The sequence below is a fragment of the Porites lutea genome, chromosome 6 (genome assembly GCF_958299795.1).
Source record: "Porites lutea chromosome 6, jaPorLute2.1, whole genome shotgun sequence".
NCBI lineage: Eukaryota > Metazoa > Cnidaria > Anthozoa > Scleractinia > Poritidae > Porites > Porites lutea.
This window is the reverse complement of record NC_133206.1, coordinates 23172017-23197270: the sequence shown is the minus strand read 5'-3', so window position 1 is coordinate 23197270 and position 25254 is coordinate 23172017. Positions and strand designations below refer to the sequence as shown.

Below are 25254 nucleotides of genomic sequence, written 5' to 3'. Positions count from 1 at the left end.
TATCGTAACCTGGCGATAGCTGATCTCTGTGTTTGTTATTTGCGCAGCCTGTAGGTGTTGCCAATTGGATGTCTGTGACTATCTGTTATTATACAGAATTAACAGCTTTCATTACATCTCATATTTTGTGCTCTGTGTCCCTGTTGACATCGACGGCAACAAGCGTGGACAGACTTCTCGCGCTTTTGCTGATGTTAAAATACAGGCAAGTCGTAACTTTGCGAAGAACATATTTAACTACCATCGTTGCTTGGGTTTTCTGTATCGCCGCAACATCGAGCTACTTTTTGAATCCAGTCGTGGTGCCTTTGTTTATCCACACGGGTATATCTCTGTCTCTAGTCACCTCAATTTTGTCTTACACGAAAATTTTCTGCACATTACATCTTAACCAACAAAACCAAGCAAGGGACTTGGGAAACATAAGCCAAGAAATCCCACTGAACATATCGGATACAGAAATGCAGTGTCCACTGCAAATGTGGGTGTAGGTGTTTGTTATTTGTCCTATAGAAGAACGGTAGGAGAGTTACCTTCATCGATTAACCAATGATTTACCTTGCCAGGCAATTTACGGCTACCCTAGTTTTCGTTAAGTCAACATTAAACCCATTGCTTTACTGTTCGAAGATCAGAGAAGTAAGGCAAACCGTTAAAGACATCAGCAGAAAACATTGCCAGACTTGCCGGTGGGTTTGGTATTTTTCGAGCTGTCCATTGGTGTCAAAGAATTTCATGCCAATACTTGTTATAATCGAGTCGAACAAGGTGGTAAGTCAGTAGTGGTGAGTTAAGGGTGGTGAGTTAACTCGTGTGAGTTGCAAGATCTTGAATTTTCCAAATCTTGCCGGCAAGAATTTGAACTTTCCAAATCTTGCCGGCAAGATCTGGAATTTTCCAAATCTTTCCGGTAAGATCTTGAATATCAGATTAATAAGATCGTTACAGCTATTGAAAGGTACTAGACAGTCATAATCGAACCATTTTTGTTTTTCGTTTAAAATATCAATCTTTAATACCTCAGAGTTTTGCCGCTGATATTTAATTAGGCAATACAATATGTGTAGTACACACTATTTTTTACAGTATCGTTATGCAGCTTCTTTTCGAGAACCATAAGAGAATGTACTATAATATAGATCTTTCCCCTTCTACGATAAGTCGGCCGGATAATTGCAGAAATTAAAGTGCTCAAACGTTTTTCATTATCTTAATAACGATTTTCAGGTTTATCTTACTAATATACATATTTCTCATTTTTTTGTGCTCTATTCATCTCTTTTTGATGCTTCTTCGACAAAGTAAGTCTTGACACCACGCAAATTATAAATGCTAATTTACTGCACACTTATGATACTGATGATTTGTGACATAAAAAATATGAATAAATGCAAGGAGATCACCGCAGTTAAGACACAAATTATGCAGGTGAGGAAAGAAAGCCAGCAGAATTCAGGCTTTGCCGGGATTCGAACCCTGACCTCTGCAATACCCGTGTAGTGCTCTAACCAATCGAGTTAGCAAGCCAACTGCTGGCAGCTGGTCAGTAAATTGGTTCGTAATATACCAGGGAGAGATGAAGATGAAGCGATAATATCAGTATAATGACATTCACAATATTCATCGTTTCACAAAAATATAAAGTGTACACTTTGTCTCAAGGGAAGCATTTATTAGTGAAAATATTGCTTTTTAAAATAGTTGGTTTGCGAAATTTCATCCTGAGTACACTAAGTCAAACTTCATCGCCCATGAATTGTTAATTTTTTTCGGTATATTTTACTGAGTCAAAACTTTGCAAGTGCGAAACTACTCTCTCTAATACATACAAAGTAGTTTATTTGTGACTTCTTAATTGGCACAGGTGGCAGTACTGCAGTTGTCAATGCGCATGCTCAGTAACATGTGCCGAGCTGAACTTTTCACCGGCGAAAAATGTCTGATTGGTCGACGCGCGACCACCTGACATTGCCAAATTCAAAATGGCGGCAATACCTCCATCGCTTGTTTATTCCAGTGGAAAGAAGATTATTTGCGGCTTGACATGAGTTGCAAATGCAAAAACGGATTTTTTTAGATATAGCCTAGACTTTTTATTATCCTTTTGCACCTATTCCTATGGGATTCGTTCCCTGCGATGCTCGCGTTTTGGCCGTTTTACCAGATTCAACTTTGGACTTGTTTAAGCGATCACTCTTCATGATCACGAAGGACAACAATATTTCTGAAAAAACCGGGTCACCAGAAAGAACGGCCTTTGTTCACAGCTCAGTGCAGCAGAGAAATAACACACTATGGTTCCTTTGAAATTGCTCAGACACCTGGAAGTTATTTTATTTTATTTTTTTACCGAAAAGATAAAGCAAAACTATGTTTTCTCCAGCGAGACTTTTTTAGCTTGAATATGAGCTAAATGAACTTTAGTGTCTGCATTCATGTTCTTTTTATTGTGTACGGGTGCAATTTTAATATCAACACTTTAAAGCCGTCTACGACCGAGCAGGTTGTTTTTTCTTTTTTCCTTTTAATGGTTACTGTGCTTGATCTGAACAAGATAATGAATTTTTTAAAATTAGAGGAATACTATACATAAAAGAAGAGAACTTTGATTGCAAATATGTTAGTTCGAAAAAATACTGATTATATCTTTTTAGTTTATAGGTTAGAAAAGTGATACGTAGTCAAAAGTGCTACAAAGGAGTAAAAACCCAGATCTTTCCATTAATAAATTTTATTGACACTGTCAGGGACATTAAATGCTTTCCTAGAGTACACATTTGTTCGTCAAAAATCTTGTTTGTGAGGCTGCACTTTGTTTGATTCAGGATCAGTCAATCTTTTCTGAAGAGAAATAAACAATAAAGTATGTTAACATGTCAGATACTTCAACACTGCCTTAGCCAACAACTAAGAAGAAACTGAATTTCATATCAAAAAAACAAAGTAAAAACTACTTCACTGTGAAACAACAACCCCTTCAAATATATATTATCACATTAAATTCATGCAAAATGTAGACGTGATGATAAGTTTATAGGAATAGAAACAAACGATAATTACAATGAAACACTAAAGTTTGAATGAGGTCTGCATTTGACTGTTCTCTCATAATTCTGACAGAAGATCAAAATTGGAAACTGCATATCCTAAACAACTGCATTCATCAACATGATCCAACTAAAATTTCATGAAGACTCAAAGTTTACTCCAAACTCCTGTAAGTTTAATTCGTGATGATTATTTTTTTTCTTTAACCCTTTAATTAAGCCCCAATATCCACATACAAACTCTCCAAACTGTTCTCCATAAATTTTCTTAAGAATTACTTGAGAGAATTTAATAAAAGATCATGGCATTTTCCCTTTGTTGATCATTTTATTAATTCTCATAACTTTATCTCTTGACAATGTATGGATATTATTAGGAGAAAATTGTTTTTGGTCACTATTGGCACTTAAAGGGTTAATAGCATGTTAACTCTATGATTCACTTATAACTTTGCTCCAGAAAAAATTAAGCCAAAAACGATGGACAGAAAAACAAAAGCATTCACAGGAAAATTGCCCTGTTCACCCCCTTCCACGATCCATTTTTGAAGCAAAGAAGCACCCACCCAACAGAAAGCCTTGTGTGCAAAAAAATTTAGTAATACAAACTTGTACACGGGGGAAAAAATGTTCGTAAGTGCGGTTCTTAACGAGGAAAGTAACAAGTAACTAGTTGTGTGGATAATCCCAAGCCGAATTTATGAGCAAAATAATCTCAACTCCGATCCTTCAATTATAAAATTGCAAGCCTAAATGTACAGCAGCTGTGCACATTGTAAACATAATTTTTTTTTCAAATCAAAATGTTGCTGGACCTATCGAACTGTAGCTCCAAAACGGTCTAAGCGTTTTAATGAAAACACTCTCACATTTTCTCATTCGACAGTTCGGATACAACTCAAATTTCTGTAACATACAAAGCTGTAACAATGTGCAACAACAATGAAATGTACATCCATCGAAAACATCACGTTTCGAACTACGCACTTTAGAAAACTGCCGCAACCCGGCCGCTTTCGATCCACTTAGCCACAAGACAATTTACACTGCAAGACAATGGCTAAGAATAATTCTTTACCTTCTTTATAATTTCCCTTTCTACCGAGTGACACGAGATTAAGTTGAACCAAGCGTAAGCTTATTTTTCTGCCAGAAACAGTGTATAAACATGAAGAGATTAAGCATCTAAATATAGTTTTTCCACGCTAAGTCATATTAACAAAACAAAGCCCAAAAATGTCTGTCCCTCTACTTCTTTTTGTTGTATCCGTAATAAGAAACTTGAACTATTAAAAGAACAAAAACATTTTGGATGCCACCGTAATACGCTCTTCGATCAACAGTCGAATGTTATCGAATGTTAGATTCACAGTCAAAGTCGAATTTTGACACAAAAACGGGATACACATTTAACAAAACTGTCGCTTCCGTGCAACTCGGTACAAGCTAATTTATATACCAAAACAAAGCCCAATAATTTTTCTTCCACTACTTTATAATTTCTTTTTGTACCGAGTTGCACGGAACATGCAGCAAACAAAAAGAGTAAAAATTACCCACCTTTTCGGCATGTCTTCCACATGCAAACCAGCGATCTCAACGTCAATAACACTGAATCAGACCATGCCACAGAGATTTTTCGCCAGTCTCAGGACGCTATATTCTCTAGAGAACACACTTCCGTCAAAACTTCGACCAAAATAATTTTTGATCTCTCACAGTGGCAAGAAATTGCAACGCTGTCACTGCCAAAAAAAGCTGCCATCGCTTCTTTCATCTCAACAACTTTTCGCGGGTATTTTTGCCTTGGAGCCAATGAGACTCACTTGCCCGAAATAGATCAATTGTCATTTTTTGCAGAGCATGCGTAGACATTTTTCGCCGGTGAAAGCTGAACTTAACTGTCGGAGTTGCCGTCAGCGATTGGTCGGGAGAATTATTAATAGCTCAGAAGGAGGGCATTTTGCTTGCGCATGCGTGCGTCCGCTGAACGACAATAACGTGGGCGTTTCAAATCTGATGGCGGGAAATCGAAAACTCGCATAAAGTTACAGTCCTTTTCAAAGTTGTTGTTTTGAATACCTTACTTTCCCACAAAAAATGTTCTCCATGACAAAAATCGGACGTTTTCTACGCGGGTTTTCAGTTGTAGACTTTAAACCAGTAGGTTTTGTTGAACTTTTATAGACTTTAAAGACTCAACGCCAAAAATCACTGTTCCTGTACAAGTCTGATTTTCACTGGCAAAGCAATGCATTTCTATGGTTTGATTTCCAAACTCATGTTTTTACTTATCAAAGAAGAAACGCATCGTAGCCATGTTCAGCTGCTTTAAGAAAAGCGAAAAAATTTTTACAGCGCAAGGTTTATTTATTAGCGCTGTGTCTCATGTTAAACTGATCACGGAGACACGCGTTTATGTATGCCAGAAAAACATGAAATCCATGAGTATTTTTTTAAATAGTTTTTCGAAAGTTTTCGCGGAAAAACATATAAAAAAATATTCTACAAGAAATGAAGAATGGATTGAGTCTGAGACAGCATTAATGCAAAGTGATTGTGTACTTTCAAGAGCCATAATGGTCCCATTATGGCTCTTGGTACTTCATAATCGCATTTCATAAGCTCACTTGCAGACAAAACAAGTCCACCCCGAAAAAAACGAAAAATACTTTTATTTTTCTTTAACTCTAAGAAATACTAAGGTACTATTTTGAAACGACTCTTGAGTAACAGCCCCTGTGTTCCACAATCGATTTCTTGTTATTAATTTATATTTGATGACAGTAGTCATCCATTCAAAACAGAGAATGGCCATCACTCCATAAATCTAACTGATGATGCTTGACAGGAAGTTTGTTAGAGGGGTGCATATCATGTTTCCTCAAAAACGAAATACTACTGGTAAAGGAACCAAATGAGTAGGGATGCGAAAACAAACATGACACAAATGGATGGGTGCGCATGCCCTAATTTTACAGCTCGGTAACTCAGAGCAATCCTTTGGTTCACTGAAAATAAAAAAGATCTGTTTCAGCCCCAGTGTGTGTCAAGTGTCAATTAAGCCCTTCCTGGAGCCATTTGAGCACAATTTAGGCCAAAAAAGCTCAATCAAAAGGATATTTCAGTCCACGGTAGGGCTCATTTCAGCCCTGGGACCAAATCAGCCCTAGCTAATTGGACTGTATTGGCCCTGATTTAAGAGAGCCAAATCAGACAAAATAGGACTGTATTTTACTCACCGAAAGGGCTAAAACAGATCTTTCTGATTTAGAGTGTTGACTTCAAACCCAGTGCCTTGCAACTCAAACGGACGCCTGGGACAGAACTTGGGATTTACCTGACAAAATGACGGATGGTTAGGAATCAGTGAAATCCCCCGATTGTTTAGGATTTTTTACATATTGAAAACTCGATCATGGTCTGTGCTACTCCAGTGACATTTTACGATAAACGTGTTAGGTGAGACGAAGTGTCATCTACAATGGGATTTCTGTCATCCTTTTTTGTTATTATCTAATAAAGCGATTGTTGATTTGACCTCACTTCCCATTTCATGCAGTTTACGCAGGTCAGCCTATGATTATGAAAAATGAATACAAAGTGTACACCTCGGTTTTTTCCCTTCTAATATTCAATATGAATGACAATTTAACTGTTAAAAATTAAAGACATAAAAACTGAAAGTAGTAGTGTGTAGAGCTTATTATAAAATTGTTCTTCGTTAATTTTCAGAATTCCACAAAATCTCGCCTTGTTTCAGCATCTAATATAACTTGTGACAGACTATTTAGGTTGGTTATTTAAACGAACTCTAATTTAAATCGCGGTTTAATGAATCTTTAGACCTTCATATCTCTTCATCAGTGAGTCATTTAAAAAGAGAAATGCTTTTCTCGGGCGTCTACGCTAAATGCATTCATGAAACTGTTCACGATAAATGGTGTTTACATAAAATCGTTGGCAAACTGAAAATGGCTTAGAACGCGGTTTTGTGAAACACTGGCTAAACTCCGTTTAAAAAAGTGGGCCTGAGACTTTTCATTGCCAGATGCATCGGTTTAAAAGTCATTAAAACTGACAGAGCTCAATCTGTAGAAGACGTCCGCTACGTCTAGTATGTAACTGATTCTTCCTGATTTTGAAATCTCAATATTTTTGGCTTTTGATTGTTTGTTTGTTTTGACGAAAAAAGGAAACCAAATTGTAATCTTTCACAAAAGTGCAATTAGGAAACTTAAAAGCATGTTTTTTTCACCAAAGAGAAAAACGCTTTGCTAAGCATTACGGAAATCTTGAGCATGATACATGATAACATAACTCCTTGACAAGGTCCTTGCTAACAAAATCCGTTGTACATCTTGTAAATTGTCATGCTTTTAGCCACCAAACAAAGGATGATGCTTTCGATAGGTAAAGTCAGTGTTTTATATGTCCTCTTTTTCGTTGTGATGTTCGTCTGTTACTTTCATCACTGCTTCCCACCACAGAGTACCTTCGATGGTAAACGTGCGAGTCACTGGTGTTGGGTAGTGAAATACATGTGGCTCGTATGGCTGACACCACCATCTTGCGAAACGATTATACTTATTAACATGACCCCAGCCAGAGGTGGGTCGCCAAATTTTGAAACGGACTTTTATTTCCTTCGCATTTTCAGTAAGTTTAATTTGCTTTCTATTCCCTCTGACTTTCTTTGTAACCTCTTTGTCGTCTTGTATGTAGCTTACAATCATTTGGGATAATGCAGGCAACCACCAACCATTAGATATGTACATGATACGTCCACCTCTCTGATTGAATGATTCATGATTTTCAGTCATTTGCGCACCAACTGCTTCTTGGGTACATTCTGAGTCAGAGTCATCCCCGTTGCCCTCTTTATAGGTCAGATTTTGCAGATCAACATTTTGTTGTGTGAACTTTTTTACAAGCTCAAACGCTTTCTCAATAACAACATCGTCGGGCTGTAGGGACAAAATTTCGTCTGGAAGCTCTTCAACATCGCCTGAGAGCTTTTCTGCCAATTCGCCACCTTTTTCAATCAAAACTCTCGTTAGTTTTGAGGTTGACGGAACTGGAAGTTGCTCCAACAAGCACTTTGCTTGATCAAACATTGATGGACTCTGTTCGCTAATTTCTTCGGCTACTCCCTCAACATTTTCTAGTATTGTTGAAGCCCGTTCGCTCATGTCCCCCACTGCTCCCTCAAGGTCGGATGCTGCTGCTGTAGTTTGAGAACTGAGGTGCATAGCCTTGGCAACACCAGCCCCCACAAGAGTTGCAGCAACGGCTGCGGCACATTGACAAGTTGCGTGAAGGAGAGCCTGCTTAATGGTGATCTGACGGCCATCGATGAAATATTTTTTCGCATCCGTGCCAAGGGATGAAGCAGTAGCACATCCAGCAGCAATGGCGATTCTAATTCCAGTGAACTCACTAACTGAGAGGGCTGCAGACTTCAAAATAAGGGATGTTCCTATGGCCGCTCCACCCGGAAGAGAGGCAAGAAGACATCCAATACCTGTTGACAATAGCCACTGTTTAACATTACACCCATCTAAAACGGCCTCCTTGCTAATGGTCTCACTTAAAGAATTTATCCCACCACTGATAACGCTCAATAACAAAGGACATGAGAAACCAGCAGTGAGAACAACTCCCACGATACCCCCAATTGTAAGACCAGCCGATAAAGCAAGCAGGCCCATTCTCTTCTTCCACGCCAGACTTTGAGCCATAGTCTCGCACTCAGGCCAAAACACAGCTTTGAATCGTTTCCCTGACAGCCACCCTTTGTCGTAGTCCGCCAAGTTGTTGTACCGCGCACGTTTTTCTCGATCTTTTAAAGTGCCGTATGCCCAGATCAACTCACGGACAACTTCATCATCGCCATCTTCATTATGATCGGGGTGCCATATTTGTAGCTCTCTAAGGAACGCCCTTTCAATTTCTTTATCCTGTTCGTCTTTAGACATCGCTCGAACTTCATCCTCGTCAAGCCTCAAAATGCCGTAAAGATTGCGTTGCCCGTCAGTAAATTCTAGCTCTTTATCTCTGTTCCATTTTCGGAGGCCCTCTTTCTCTTCTTCTGGATAAAAAGAAAGGTCATCCTCGATTACGTCTAGAGATTCCGTGATCTTTACATATCTTTTCCCAACCCACTGCTGTGGTTTTAAAAGAACTTTTTTCGGTTTCTTTCTTCCTTGGAACAGCGCAACTAATTCGAGCTTGTGCTGCCATTCGGTGGTATAAAAGAACTTCTCATTTGGCTTGAATACCCTTGATGTGTGTGGCATGTAACACACAAGATCTCCACGGAAATAGAGCTTGAGTTTGAGATAAGCCTCGCTTGACTCGTTAACGACTAGCAATGATCGTTGTTTCCCTTTCATACCTGTTCAATATATGCGTGTGTTAGCAGTTAATGAATGCACAAATGTTTGCTGACAATGCGACGCCAACTTCTGTCTTAGTTCATTGCACAGAGCAATACGAATAACGAAAACAAAACCTCCTCTAATGCATTATTAAATTTCGGGGAATTTGAGACCACTACGTGCTCACTCTTGATGCTAGCAGTTCAATTGTGGTTTAACCCGAATTATTTCCGGGAAATTTCCCTACTTCATGAAGATCAAGTGGCTAAATTTAAGTAACTGTGTCAAAGATGGATTCCATAATAAATTTTTTTTCTGACATTCATTTTTACACGCCTCATGTTCTTCAGTATGTCGATACTTTAAAACAGACAGTCCTGGGCTTGTCCAGTATCGAAGTACCAGTGGCTAAAAGCCAGGGCGTAAAAAGCTAGGGCGTTGAAACGCTCATTCACGCTCTCTGGGTCAGCTGTGATGTGGAGTAGGACTCGAACTAGTTCGCCTTTCCGCTCTCGATCCGCTGTCATGGCAAGAAAAATGGCGCCGTCTAGCTGGAGGTAGGTTCGGATTTATTGCTTTAGATTTGATATTTGGCCTATTTCTGTGCGATATACAGAAAATATTTAGGTGATATTTTATAGTTAGTCTTATAAGTTAAGGTGTTTTTTTGCCTTTTATGTTTATGTAGTGTCAAAATGGCCCATCGAATGTTACAGGTTGAAGGTCGCGTTTTATCTTGCCAGTCAAAACCAAATGATAATAAACAGCTACAAAAAAAATATGTAATTGTTTTGTAAATTTTGTTTATGCATGCAAATTTTTAGAGTGAACTTTTATGAACCTTAAAAGGTTTTTTTATTTCTGAAGTGACGACTTCACAATGGCGATAGCAAGGTTTTTGTTTTGTACGTTGGCGTTTAGCTTGTTTGTAAAATAAAAGATTTCAGTTGCCCAATTTAGCGATTTTTCTTTTTTAAATATACACTAAGATGGTAAATAATTTTTTTTAAGTTACAGAACCGCGATCCAAGAAGGTTCTGACTATTTTGAAAGTTCTCCTAGAAAATTGCTTTCGAATGACCTCGTGTGACGTATCGACAGTCTTTACATAAACAACAACAAATTCTGCTTTACTGCGGTATAAATCTCAAAGGTTGTATTGCACAGAAACAGAATGAAGCCTATGGAGAAATTTGCTTTCAAATCCCCACAAAGATTCCACTGTAAAATTAAATCATAGAATGTGTTGTTATTATAATTTTTTGCGGGACAACAGTGAGTGCCCGGCCTGAAAAGACTTCTAAAACACACACTGAAAGATAAACGAGTTCATAATACCGTGAATATGAAGAAGAACATAAAGAGGTCTTAATTTGATTGTAAGTAGAATAAATTAAGACTGTGTAGCATTGTATTTTTGTCGTCAGAGGTTTAAGTGTGGTGTTGCACAAACTACAGTCAGCTCTCAGATGGAAACTATTGGGACTGGCACAAAATCTCTGTATTAATGGACAGGTGTAACTCTTATGGAGAGTAAAAGAAAATGACCGAAGAATAGTAGGGACCAACTCGATTTCCTGGAGGTACCTTATCTTTTGATTGTACTACTGTATAATATTTCTAGCAGTATATCCTCTCTCTTAATATTATAAATTATAGTTACAAGGAAATAGGAAAGTATTTTTTGAATCAAGTTTGATTAAGCCTGAAAAATAAATATTGAAAATCAAGCTCTTTTAGTTACCGTACCTTATTTTACTGGTTAACTCGCTTCTACAATGCTTTGGAGCTTTTTACCAATTTTATAGTTGAGAGTACACTGCATTAACCCATAATTAATTTTGAAGGAAGCCTTAATCTATACCAGAGCTAGTCCAGCTGAATTTTGCTACCCTATACTAGAGTAGCCTGCGCGCAGACGAAATTAAACTCTGGTTAACTCCGTCTGCGAAACAGCGCCGAAATCCATGTTCTGGACTTCCAGCTGTGTACCCAGATTTGAGTACGCGCCACGATTGGCCAGTTAAAAAAGGCCTTTGTTTTGTTTGTCGTGATCGCCAATCAGGTTGAACGGAAATTCGAAACGCACTTCCAGTAATTCGTTGAGTCCGTTGGGAGTTCAGAACAAGGATCTCTGCGCTGCTTCGCAGACGGTACTAATCAGAGTTTAGTTATCGTCTGCACGCAGGCTAATACTAGAGTAAACTTCCCAAATCCCCCCTATCCTAGAGTAGCTGTTTTCCAGAAACTACTGAGGTCACTAGCACAGTCTAGCCAAAACAAAACCTTATACCACAATCCCTAGTCTAGATAAAATCTTCAACCAACTGAGCATGATCAGTTTCCTGAAAAATGATACCCTATTCTAGACCCAAATGTTCTGATTTATATACCCTATCCTAGAGTAAACTGCTTAAAAACCATACCCTTCACAGCGGCACATACCTATATAGCCCATATATGGCAGTACCCCACCCCCCCCCCCCCCCCTCCCAGGGAGCATGCTCTTAAAAGACACGGACGGTATCTTTCGCTTGCGCCGGTCGGCTTTAATTGCGCGCTGCCTGAGATCAGAATCGCGGAATATGTACAGAGGAGTTTTATAAGCCAAGTAACAGTGGCAGTGAATGAAAAGGGCTTTTGATAACCTAATCTCAACGGCAATTATTTCAAACAAAAACTATATATTTAACTAAATATTTCAACAGCTGAGCATGCAATTGAATTAAAAGCGAAGTTTACTTTGTTGTGTACCTAACATATCGGCGGTTTCATTCAAACAAAACTCTACTGAGCCTGACTAAACCCAATATTTAATAGGAACGGGAGTGTTGTTCTTGATAAGCATGTGGCTGCGGTACCCTGAACATCAAACGACTGACGAAGACGTTGAGATGACGATGAATTAATATTTCGGAGCGAAAAATGTTTACTCTAAGTCAGTAACTTTTCTTTTGAATTGTAAAGTTTGAGGAGAACCACCTATAACCACCCATTACTTTCATAGTAACCATTTTACAATAAACGTGTTAAGTGAGACGACGTGGCATCTACAATGAGATTTCTGCCATCTTTTTAAGTTATTATCTAATAAAGCGATTGTTGATTTGACCTCACTTCCCATTTCATGCAGTTTACGCAGGTCAGCCTATGATTAGTGTACAACTCGGTTTTTCCCATCTAATATTCAATAATACGCAACATATGAATGACAACTGTTAAAAATTAAGACATAAAAACTCAAAGCAGTAGTGTGTAGATCTAGAGTTTATTACAAATTGTTTTTCGTTATTAAAATTTCAGAATTCCACAAAACCTTGCCTTGTGTCAGCATCTAACTTGTGAAAGACTAAGACTTAATTGTTTGCCAGTTGCAGCGGTTGTAGATTAAAAGTCATTAAAGCAGAGCTCAATCTGTAGAAGGTGTCAGCTACAGCTGTACAGTACCGCAAATGATCCCCAACCGCAAATGATCCCGAGACCGCAAATGATCCCCAAAATGGACCGCAAATGATCCTCGACCGCAAGTGATCCCCAAAGTCGACCGCAAATGATCCCGAAAGAAAAATAGGAATGACTTGGACTCAAGTTAGAGGATCATCGTGTCGATTGTATTATTATTACAATAAGTCAGGTTAAAAGCTAAATTTTACTTCTCAAATAAATATATGAATAAAAACTAAATGAAAAAAATCATTCAAGAGTAAAAACGAAGTATAAAATGCTGCTTGTTCCAATGACTTTTTTTCCGGCTCTGGCGGGTAGATTATACCTCTGAGGAAAACGTTTTGACTGAGCAAATGTGATTTTTGCTGCTTATTTCATAGTGAGAGGTCATGACACGCATTTTCTGCGGTTATTGTTGTTTTGTGGTCGGCATGATTTGCCCTTTGATGCAAGAGCATTTCCTTTTACCTCTTTTGAAATGCAGTGCTCTTCATTGCCGCTAAATAAGGGTTTTAGGTTGTTTAATTTTCTCCTAAGTGCCTCCTGGATCCGAATAATCATAAGCGATTTTCTCTTAGTCCGTGAATGTGACGGTTTCTTACGATGTTTTGTCCCGCGATAACTACCGCTTTAACTGTCTTCAGAAAAGCACAACAAATGAATATACATAAAAACGCTAATATAACTATTCACAACACGTTCATGAGATGTAAGAAAGTTGCTATTTCGAAATAAACCGAAACCTGTGGACATTGATAAGTTCGGGGGCATTTTGACTTGTGTTTATGTTAAATCGTGTCTTGTTTCGTAACGGGCACCTAAGTTACGAACAAATGTCTTGCTGTTTATCACGAAAAATTAACACTTCAGAGAAAAATCAAAATGAAATATTCTGGCTGATTAATTTCACGCTTACAAAAAGATCAGTAAAGTCAATAAAGCTCTTGTTAGGTAGAGCCGGGGTGCCCGGCTTTGTATTCCTCAATAGAAAGGTTGAGCTTCTAGGCGTTAAAACAATTTTTCTGCGTAACGTCCTGCCTGTCTTAAATTTTTCAAAAGACGAAACATTCTTGAAAGAAAATTGAAGCAATCGACAAAGGAAGAAGTATACGGTTAATACCATACCTTTTCAGATTTATTCCATTTTTTTTTTCGCCTTGTATAAATTGACGTGAGATGTAGCGTCCTCCTTCCCTTTTTCTTTAAAAGGTGAGAGAAAAGGTTTCTTTTTTATAATCAGTCCTTTTTTGTAATCAGTCCCATAAAATCCATTCCATTCCTCAAGTTTTCACGGGATCATTTGCGGTCGACTTTAGAAATCACTTGCGGTCGAGGATCATTTGCGGCCCATTTTGGGGATCATTTGCGGTCTCGGGATCATTTGTGGTTGAGGATCATTTGCGGTACTGTAGCTACATCTAGTAACTGGTTCTTTTTGATTTTGAAATCTATTTCTGCTTTAACTGCTTGTAATGTTTGTTTGTTCAGACGAAAGTTCTTTATAAGGAAACCAAATTATGATCTTTCACAAACGTGCAAGGGAATTTACTAACACTTTTTTTATCGAAGAGAAAAAACGCTTTGCTAAGCATTACGGAAGTCTTTGTGCATGACACACGGAGAGAGAGAGAAACAGGTACAGAGAAAGAGGCAATTTTGAATATCTTTTAAATAGTTTTAACTATTAAGAGCCAATGTCTGTAATTTTTAAGAATCGGTTGACAGTCGTGAATTTTTGAATTTCTTCATATTTTGCCCAAATAATCTCTATAGTACACTTATTTCAAAAATCACATTAAAACTTGTAACGGCTTTTTATTTTTTGCTGAATCGGGCAAAGTTTGAGAAACGCTAAATCGGCGCTCTTTCGAGTATGAGATTAGCGAAAATTAAGCATTTTCTTGGCGCTCGTATATAAAAACGGGATGATATCTCTCAATGAAATCAAGTCACAAAGCAAACACAGACTTGTACTTTATAATTCAGCAATTATCTTCAGATAAGCTGTTTAAATGTGACTGTGTCGGCCGCAAGAAGAAACACGATTTCGGCTCTTTACAAAAATGGCAAATTTGACCTAACTTCACCATCGAAAAAACCCAATTGGTACATAGAATTTCAACATGAAACAAAACTATTTTAAAGTACATTCTTTGCCGTTTCTTGTGTTAAAAATTTTTTGGCGGCATTACAAAAGTGCGTCGCTGAGACACCGAAACGTGCAGGGTAGTTTCGCACGTTGGAACGCTGCAACAAACTAGCCGCAAGTGTAAGCACACAAACGTTTTTGCAAACTTAACTTCTTTTACAAGGGGCACATAACGGGAAGCTCTTAAAATCTTTTGAAAAACACTTTTCAATTTGATGGTAATAAAAAAGAACTCAGTAGATTAACCCTGCATTTGATTGCACGCAAGTAGCTGAAAAAGACAGCGCTGCTCTGGCTGCTAATTTCGTGTTGAGTGTAAATATTACCTCGAGTTTCTGCACCTAAATAAAGCCGCTAGAAACGGCTTGCTAGCTCTAAATGAGATACGAGAACTATAATAATTTACTTACCAGTCGTTTCAACTGCAAGTGGCCGCAGTTTACTGAAATCTTCCGTCGTTAAGCCACGGACTAAACCCTGTGTTGCGTGATGAAAGCCCGTGTGTGATTTTGAGTCTTGTCACGCAACTGTACAGACAAGGATAAATCATCGCACGAGTGTACAAGAAAAAATAAAATGACAATTAACACTGTTTTTTTAAAATTATTTTTATATTTTATATTCCCCAAAACAGGTCGAACTAAACTTGATTTTAAGATGCACAAGCCGAAACTCAAACAGAGAAAGAAAACAAATAGAGTAAGCTGAGTCTGCAAAACGTTTCACACTAGTTTTCTTTTCATTGCACTTAGCCTTCTGAGCCTTTGGTTTTTATTAACTAATCTTAACCCCGCTTGGCGTATAGACTTCTCTATCGATCACCTCAGTATGAATTGAGGGATTTAGGTACACACGTACGCCATATGCACAGCTGTATGCAGCATGAAGGTAGAGCAGGGAAATGGAAACGAGTAAAAAACTGGTTTAAGAAAAATTGTCCAATGCTCCGCAAAAGAACATTCCTGAAAAACCACAAATCGACAATGGACAATGGACACATTTAATGAGCGAAATACAAGTATTTAACATGTTTAAATTACTGAAAGTAGTATTGCTTTGCTCCTCTGCAGCAAGGGTATCTTCTGGCTAGACCTCAACCTGCTGTTGACGATCTGATCTCCCGCCCCTTGAAGGCCAGTCTACACATTATGGCGTTAGACCAGAATGCACGTACATGCTAGCTCCCGCCTAAAAAAAGGAATAGTCACCTGGCTCTCTCCGCCACCACCCCCCCGGCACTTGTTCGCAGGCTAGAAAATAAACCAATTCACTGACAAGTACTTTTTCATATCGTCAAAATCCGTCGCCTAAATGAAAAAATGCTTTAAAATGTCTCAGCCATTTTACTTATCATCTTTTAACCAAATCAGAAAATAGCCTTTCATATCGAGTTAAAATTTCAGATGGAGAACGCCCTTTTCGCTAGGTCTGCACCAGCAGAGACCTGTGTGCTAAAACTCCTTCGTGGTGGTATCCCTCAGGCAAAAACGACTGCCTAGCAGGGAAGGGCGAGGGGAGAAGTCCGTGGCCATTTTCGAAAAGAAAAAGAAGTGTAAAGACTGCACCTTCGTCGCTCAGAAAACGTCTGCGTATATCATTTTCTTCAGGCCGCGCAGAGTCATTAATTAATGTGCCCTTACGGACCCCTTTTAAATGAGCAGAGAGTAGGCGGTTCTGGAACGGTACAACGTGATTTGTGCTCCGCCACCCGAAACCAAACATTTAGCGGTGGTGAGTAAAAACTTTTTTTTTCATGCGCCAATTTTGTGGATCAAACAAAGTCTGCTAGCTCTAAGTGGAGTGATAAAGACTTGAATTTTTGTATGTGTACCAACCCACCCCTCTCCTCCTCTTGCCCTAGCTAAACTTAAACAAGCTAAGTAGACTTTTCATGACGTTAGCATAGTCACCTGAGACCTCTTTTAAAGTTCACTAAAATAATAGCAAGCACTTTCGTAGCCTGTTCACAGACCCCCTACTTTTTCGTTAGAGATCGTCGATCTATTTTCTCTTTGATCGTCGATTTTCGCGTATGAAAATAAAAACCGCATGGGATTTATTGACTATTAGCGCAAGGAGATCTCTCTCGCGCGCTCGCTTCGCTTGCGTGCTCGTCTATTTTCGAAACGAAAAACAGGAGTGTAAAAGCTGCACCTTCGTCGCTCAGAAAACGTCTGCGTAAATCATTTCCTTCAGGCCATACAGAGTCATCAATCAATGTGCCTTTATGGACCCCTCTATGAGCAGCCAGTAGCCTGATCTAGAACGGTACCACGTGATTTGTTGCACCGCCACCCGGAACCAAACATTTAGCGGTGGTGAGGAAAAACTCATATGTTCATGCGCCAATTTCGTGGATCAAACAAAGGTCACCTACCGTAAATGCAGAAAACCTTACTTCTAATTAACATACTCACGTGACTAACAAGTCAGGAGCATACCAAGTGACTCACGACATCTTTTCTATGATCGCAATAAATTCAGCATTACTGGGGCCACAGGCGCCACAAACCAAGTTTGAATATGTGCGAGATGCTATACGAACATACAACAAAGACTTGCACCGCAAAACACGAATACCAGCAATTTCTTTTCCTGCGCGTTACGCGTCACGCACTTCCGGAACGTTATCTTCCCTCGTGTTGACAGATTGAAAACAAACACAAACTTAACTTTGAATCTGCCTTGATGCAGAATTTAGTTAGCGGTACTGTGACCCCGTCTAGCATTTAAGTTCAGGTAAGTGAATAACTTTTCTGATTTTAAGGTTTCAATACGATTAAAACTATAATAAGCGAGTATTTTGACAATATTCCTCTCTACGAACTTTGATTTGAACTGCGTATTCGTGTCTCTTCATTATGGTTTATCGCAAAAATCAGTTGAAAGGAATCATGTTAAACTGAACAGAAACGCCGAAATATAATCTGAAACCGTTACAACTCTGACTAGGGTTTAAATGTCGAAGTAACTTATGTTTGCAAAGGATTAATATTCCAAGCGTCGAAACTTGCTTGTTGCACGCGCTTTCCTGGTGTCAAAATACGCTTCAGGTTTTTGTCTCTCGACGGTGCGCATTTGGAATGCCGCCAGAAATATTTTAACACAAACAACAACAAAGGACATGCATTAATACAGTTTATGTTTCATACTGAAATTGCATGTACCAAGTGGGTTTTTACGATGGTGAAGTTAGGTCAAATTTGCCATTTTTGAAAAGTGCTAAAACCGTGTTTCTTCTTGCGACCGGTAGAGTCTCATTTAAACGGTTTATTTAAAGTTAATTGCTGAATTATAAAGTAAAAATGTGTGTCTGTTTTGTGACTTGATTTCATCTAGAGATATTATTCCGTTTTTATGTACGAGCGCGAAGATTGCTCAATTTTCGCTAATTTCATACTCGAAAGAGCGCCGATTTAGAGTTTTTCAAACTTTACCTGATTCCTGAAAAAATAAAAAGCTGTTACAAGTTTTAAGGTGATTTTTGAAATTAGTGTACTATAGAGATTATTTGAGCAAAATATGAAGAAATTCAAAAATTCACGACTGTCAACCGATTCTCGAAAATTACAGACATTGGCTCTTAAGTCTGTATAATAACTTGTTTTAGATAGTTAGTAGTTTTCAAATAATTAAAATTTCTAAATAAGACTCTTGACTAGATAGTTTTTAATTTCTTTTTATAATGACAGTCTAAAAATATTTTAATATTAATTTTGTTTTTTATGTTTTATAGAGGGCCACAAGTTTATCAGTTTTATCATAACTGTAACGTGTTTACCCTCTTTAAATAGAGGCTTTACCTTACCTTACCTTACCATAACATAGTTCCTAGAAAAGGTCCTTGCTAACAAAATCCGTTGTACATCTTATACGTAAGTTTTGTGAATGCAATTGTCCTGCTTTGCCGCCAAACAAAGGAGGATACTTTCGATAGGTAAAGTCAATGTTTTATGGGCCGTCTTCTTCCTCCTCATGTTACTTTTATCACCGCTTCTCTCCACAGAGTACCTTCGAGTTACTGGATTTGGGTAGTGGAATATATGTGGCTCGAACGGCCCACAACAGCATATTTCGAAAGCCGATAAAAAATCACCCCAGCCAGAGGTGGGTCGCCTAACTTTGAAATACACTTCTATTTCCTCCGCATTTCCCTTAATTTGAATTAGCTTTCTTTTTCCTCTGACTTTTTTTTTCTTTTTCTGTGAAATGTAGCTGGCAATTGTCCCGGCGCGCATTTCTGAATTATCTAGATGTTGTCTTCTACACTCTTCTGTCCTGAACACCTATACAAAAATATACAATTACGCTCTTATGGAGAAAGACGGGCATTCTTGTTCCTTTCATTATGGAGGTCCCCTTCCCAGGGATTTGTAACAGGAAATTGAGACGTCCACGTATGTGATTGATCTTACCGCTGGCCTTTTTCAGTTAATAATTGTCTCTTAGTCTTTTCGGTGTAACTTACGTCTGTTTTGCCAAAACAAAAATAACGACCAGACGATTATATTCCATCACTAAAACATAATAACATTCGCCTGGCTGTACAATAACCTTCATTGTCTCTTTACGAACGACAGAATCAGGCACTTTTGATAGGACATTGGCCATATACAGTTAGCCTGCAGAACAGACGTTATTGCTGCTCCAAATTATTTTGACATTGGCGGATCAGGGGGGGGGGGGGGGGGGTGGAGGAAGGCACTGGGTGTCTTGAACTCAACTAGACCTTAAACCCTTTAGGCTAAGAGATTTGATTCACTTGACTAATTGATGAGAGGAGATTGATTTGAAAATTGAGATTTTTACTGACTGATGAGATTATTATATATGTCCACGATAGGGGTGGAGTGGAAATGATTAACAATGTAATCGTCTAATAAGCCTCTCCTCAGGTAATATTTCGAAGCTTCTGTCGTTAGGGCTCTCTAAACCATAATATCCTTAATGAAGGAATTGTTGAGATTACATGCATCATGACAATTGCCTGATGACTGTTTCGAATTTTTCCGGGAAACAAGGTGATTTCGTCTCTGACCTTTAAATCTGTTTTCACAGACGAAATCACCTTGTTTCCCGGAAAATTCAAAACAGTCATTAGGTGATAGTTATGATGCATGCAATCTCAAACCTTCCTTCAAAAAGGATATAATGGTTTAGAAAGCCTTCGCCACTGAAGTTTATAGGTATTAGTATATGTATTAGTAAGTGGTTTACTTTTTTGTACTTAGTTAAAAAAATCTAGTAACGTTAAAAATTTGTTAATTATTGATTTTAAATTTATTACAGAGTTAGAGTCAGTTAGAGTTGCCTTCACTGCTTTAATATCGCGAACTCATGTAATTCACAAAAACTGGTGGAGCGGTGTTGGATATATAATGAAAAACTTCAACAAGGTTCTCCTTGGATACCACTACTTCCTCGAATTTAAGCTACGCGAAAAAATCACAGAACATATCTGCCGCGATAGCGATAAATGTGTCAAGAGTTCAAAGAAAAAATAGCTGACAACTTTATCAAAATGAATCAGTGTTCACATCGGAAAAGGGAATCGCTGGGCCCCGTTACTGGAAGGAAAAGTGCAAATTCAATTGGAATGGTGTTTGTGAAGGTGAAAACTATGTGCAACGTGCTCCCTAACTCGAAGTTTTAAAGTTCCGTGGGGCATACCCCGTACCTAGCCACACCCATATAGTTTCTCCACCCAATTCACTCAGTGGCTCACCATGTCGTTAAATTTCGCTATAAGTAAAAATGATTGAAATCATGAAAATTGAAATCCTTTTTTTTCCGAATATATACAAACATTTTCCGGGAAACAAACCAATTTTCTATTTGACCTTTAACAGCTGTTTCTATTCAGTGGTTCAGCTTATACAGACGTTAGTGCACTTCGTAAAACAAACGTTAATTATATCTGATATATAAGTATACATGTATAAGTAAACTATATGTGTTCACAGTTGCTGCTGCAATTCCTAAGTACACATGGTAAAAAGTAACTGCAATCATCTTCCGTTAATTTAACTAACAGCAATTACACTAAAACGTTATAATGGATATGATTTTCTTTTCTTTTTTCTCGGTATGTCACGCGATCTTAAGCACGTCAAAAAAAATAATATGATAATAACTGAGTGCATGAAACCTCTTTTAAGCGGACACCTTCGGGACCTTCCTAAGTGTCCGCTTAATAGAGGGTATCCACTCAATAATAGTTGTAAAAATTGCGCAACGTTTGTTAAAGATTAACATTCAACGGTTACTCTGTACTGTGATAAAATTCCATATGTTGGAGTCGAAGGAAGCTAAGAAAGCTGTGCTGTACTTTGCGCGAGACCTTGAGGTGAACTTTGATCGCGGATGACAATTATACTGCCGAATATTAGTCTAACCTACAGTTTACTAACAGCTAAATGTATTAATTTATCTTTCTTTAGGGACGGACCATTAGAAAAGTTATGGGGGGGGGGGGGGGGGAGGGGAATTCTCGAGCCGCAGGAATTTTTTCTCCTTATCAAATTCCTTGTATGAATTTTTCTTAGGCCATAGCATGAATATTTTTTAGGATTAATTGGCGTGCAAGAATTTTTTTTCATTTAATTTTCCCTTGCGCGATTTTTTTTTTGTACTTCGCCCGCCCCCCCCCCCCCCCTCCCATAAGTTTTCTAATGGTCCGTCCCTCAATCGACCACAATAGGTATTTCAAGGAAGTAATCCAAATTCTACCATTGTCAATTCAGTCTGGTGTCCGCTTAATAGAGGTTTTTAACAATAGAAATTAGCCAAATACGATTTATGTTAAGTGTCCGTTCCGCTTAATAGAGGTGTCTTCTGAATAGGGGTTCATTATAAAGAGAAATATAAGACGTTAATTTCGGGACCCGACTTAGTGTCCGCTTAACTGGGTGTCCGCTTAACAGAGGTTCTATTATTGAAGGCTTGAAGATAATTGTGTTTTGCTAAACATCTGCTTAAACGACGTGAACAGAAAGATGGCTGTTCGATCCGTTTTTAGTACTTTCTACGAGCTGAGTTTAAATGAGACAATTGAAGGCCGTCTCTTTAATGTTTTTGTCTTTGTGGAAGTAAAGCGTACTAGCTTTGTACTACCTCCACTGTGAGTATCATCCACCACACTGGTAATCTAAGTTGGGTTATAGCATGCGGTCTCGCTCTACCAAGAAGATGATAGTAGATCGAAATTAAGTTTAGTTTTTCTTGTTTCTTTTGGTGTACCAAGCACACCGGAGATAGCCTTCAATGAAATTCTTTACATGTCGTCTTTTTCGTTGTGATGTTCGTCTGTTACTTTCATCACCGCTTCCCACCACAGAGTACCTTCGATGGTAAACGTGCGAGTCACTGGTGTTGGGTAGTGGAATACATGTGGCTCGTACGGCTCACACCAGCATCTTTTCAAACGATCATATTTAAAAACGTCACCCCAGCCGGAGGTGGGTCGCCATATTTTGAAACGCACTTTCATTTCCCTCGCGTTGTATGGGATTTTTACTTGCTTTCCATTCCCTCTCACTTTCTTTGTAAGCTCTTTGTTGTTTAGCAGGTAACTCACAATCATCTTGGATAATCCCGAATACCACCAACCATTAGATAAATACATGACAATTCCACCATTGTTTGACTGTTGGTCAGTCAAATGCACCTCAGCGTCGTCCTGGGTGCATTCTGAACCATCTACGTTGCCTTCTTCAAAGCTTAGATCTTCCAAATAGTCATGCTGTAAGGACTTCTCTGCAAGCGCTTTAAGCTCAAACGCTTTCTCCAGAAGCACGTCATCAGGTAGGGAGAAACTATCCGCCTCTGGAAGGTGCGCTTCAGTATCATCTGAGTGCTTCTCAGCAGTGAGTAACTGCCCAGCTTTTTCAGTAATGACTTTCGTAAAGTTTGGAATTCGCTCCAAAAGGCTTGACTTTGCTTGATCGGTTAGACCCTGCTCGCCAATCTCTTCCGCTGCAATCTCAAGATTTGAATTTGTTTCAGCAGCAGTACCAAGGCGCATATCCTTGGGAATAGCGTGTTCTGTAAGTATTGCAGCAACGGCTGCCGTGCAATGACAAGCAGCGTGACAGAATGCCTGTTTAGCCGTGATCTTTCCACCGTCCATGAAACTCTTCGCATCTGTGCCCAGAGATTTTACAGTTGCACATCCAGTGGCAATGGCAATTCTTATTCCTAAGAACTCGCTCGCTGAAAGTGCTGTAGACTGCACAAGGGATGCTCCTATGGCCGCTCCACCCTGAAGAAAGGCAAGGAGATATCCAGCACCTGTTGAAATGAGATGCTTTTGAACATCACGTCCATCCAGGACTGCCTCCTTGCTAATAGTCTCGCGTAAGGAATCGAAACCACCTTTGACAGCACATTGTGACAAAGGAGATGATAGACCAGCGGTTAAAACAATTGTTACGATTCCTCCGATCGTAAGACCAGCCGATAAAGCAAGGAGACCCATTCTCTTCATCCATGCCAGCCTTTGAGCAACGGTTTCGCACTCAGGCCAAAACACAGCTTTGAATCGTTTACCCGACAGCCACCCTTTGTCGTAGTCCGCCAAGTTGTTGTACCGTGCACGTTTTTCTCGATCTTTTAAAATGCTGTACGCCATTATCAACTCACGGACCATGGCAACATCACCATCTTCATTATGATCAGGATGCCAAATCTGCAACTCCCTGAGGAACGCCCTCGCAATTTCTTTATCCTGATTATTCTGTGACAGTTTACGAACTTCGTCCATATCTAGCCTCAAAATGTGGTAAAAATTGCGCCGCCCATCGGACGTCAATCCTAGCTCTTTATCCCTGTTTATTTTTCGGAGACCCTCTTTCTCTTCTTCTGGATAATTAGAAAGGTCATCTTCGATTACGTCGAGAGATTCCGTGATCCTTACATATTTTTTCCCAACCCACTGCTGTGGTTTTAAAAGAACCTTTTTCGGTTGCTTTGGATCTTTTAACACTGCGGCTAACTCGAGCTTGCACCCCCCTTCGCTGGTGTAAAACAGCTTACCATTTGGCTTGATTTCCTTTGATGTGTGCGGCATGAAGCAGACTGGATCACAGGAGACATAGAGCTTGAGTTTGAGATGAGCCTCGCTTGACTTATTTATGATAAGCAATGATCTGTTTCTTCCTCCCATCCCTAATCATAAGAACCTGCACAAAGCAGCAGCTGTTAATTTAACCTGATGAAAACGTGTGGAAAACAGTTAAAAGTACCGCAATAACTGCGATGCTTCGTGAGGTCTCTTGTCAGGGTCTTTGTTCAGTTTTAAGTTCTTTGTAGCATGAGTAAGTGAGTGAAAACAGATAACAATGAATTTCCTGTTTATCAAGGGGAACACCATATGATTGGTTTACGTTTTAAGTTGTGTGCGCTGTTTCCATGACGATGCAACTCGAGCTATCAAAAAAGATGCTGTATGCTTAAAATAGTTCAGATTAAAAACATGTCGTGTCGGGTCATTGCTCTATCAAGTTACGCTGGAACGAAAGCACTCAACCAGACCATTTTCAAGGAACTTGGAACCTGCAAAAAGACTTGAAGTAGCCTGCGTAGCAGGTTCCGGATTTTTAGGGCCAATTCAGAAATTTCGAGGACACGCACGCCAAAAACCTAACTGAAGCCTGCTACGCAAACTAGACTTGAAGTACTGTATCTTATGCATCAGTTGACATTTACTATTCTGTCTAGTCTTTATGCTAAACAGTTGCCGGATGAGAGTCTCCATACTGGGGTCATAACAAAAAAGCTGTAATACTTGCGTCACGCTAAGTTTAAGGCTTCTTCATCAATTATCTGGAGATCGACTCCCAGTTCGCTCTTGACATCGCTCATCTTATTCAGATTACCACGCATCTACATTTACTTCCTTCTCTTTTAATGCTGTCCTTCTCCTCGTGTCTTATAAATAAACCTTTCTTCTTTTAGGCATCTTTTAATTGGTGTGTATGTTAACGGGTTTTCACAGTATTTTCGTATTCATGGAAAAGTGAACAGCTCTGTGGACATTTCTTTGAGTTTTTCATTTCCCAGACATTTGCAAAACTATGGCCCTGATGAAGAGACGATACCAGGGCGGGAGAATAACAGATTAGAGACAAAGAGGAATAGGGAAGGGGTAAAAAGGGAAGAAAGGTGGGGGGAGGAGGAGGAGAACCTGAAGTCCTAATCTTTATGCACTTTTCCTCTTTTAATTATCCTTTCG

At 39.0% G+C, this 25254-nt stretch overlaps 4 protein-coding genes across 5 annotated transcripts in view; 1 reads left to right on the top strand and 3 right to left on the bottom strand.

Annotated features, from left to right (window-relative positions):
* The window catches only part of LOC140940293 (potassium voltage-gated channel protein Shal-like), a 399369-nt gene that overhangs the window by 199689 nt on the left and 174426 nt on the right, over positions 1 to 25254 (bottom strand). The gene's annotated exons all lie outside the window — the stretch shown is intronic.
* LOC140940297 (apoptosis regulator BAX-like) overlaps positions 1 to 25254 on the top strand; it is a 276596-nt gene that overhangs the window by 122004 nt on the left and 129338 nt on the right. The gene's annotated exons all lie outside the window — the stretch shown is intronic.
* On the bottom strand, positions 6388 to 9549 carry LOC140940969 (uncharacterized). The gene has a single exon (XM_073389928.1). It carries the CDS (start codon positions 9440 to 9442, stop codon positions 7475 to 7477), a length of 1968 nt encoding a protein of 655 aa, XP_073246029.1. The 5' UTR covers positions 9443 to 9549; the 3' UTR covers positions 6388 to 7474.
* Positions 22181 to 24323, bottom strand: LOC140941688 (uncharacterized). The gene has a single exon (XM_073390701.1). It carries the CDS (start codon positions 24184 to 24186, stop codon positions 22297 to 22299), a length of 1890 nt encoding a protein of 629 aa, XP_073246802.1. The 5' UTR covers positions 24187 to 24323; the 3' UTR covers positions 22181 to 22296.

Excerpts from the sequence above, each read along its gene's own strand:
- LOC140940969 (XM_073389928.1), bottom strand. The coding sequence starts at position 9,442 with ATGAAAGGGAAACAACGATCATTGCTAGTCGTTAACGAGTCAAGCGAG.
- LOC140941688 (XM_073390701.1), bottom strand. The coding sequence starts at position 24,186 with ATGGGAGGAAGAAACAGATCATTGCTTATCATAAATAAGTCAAGCGAG.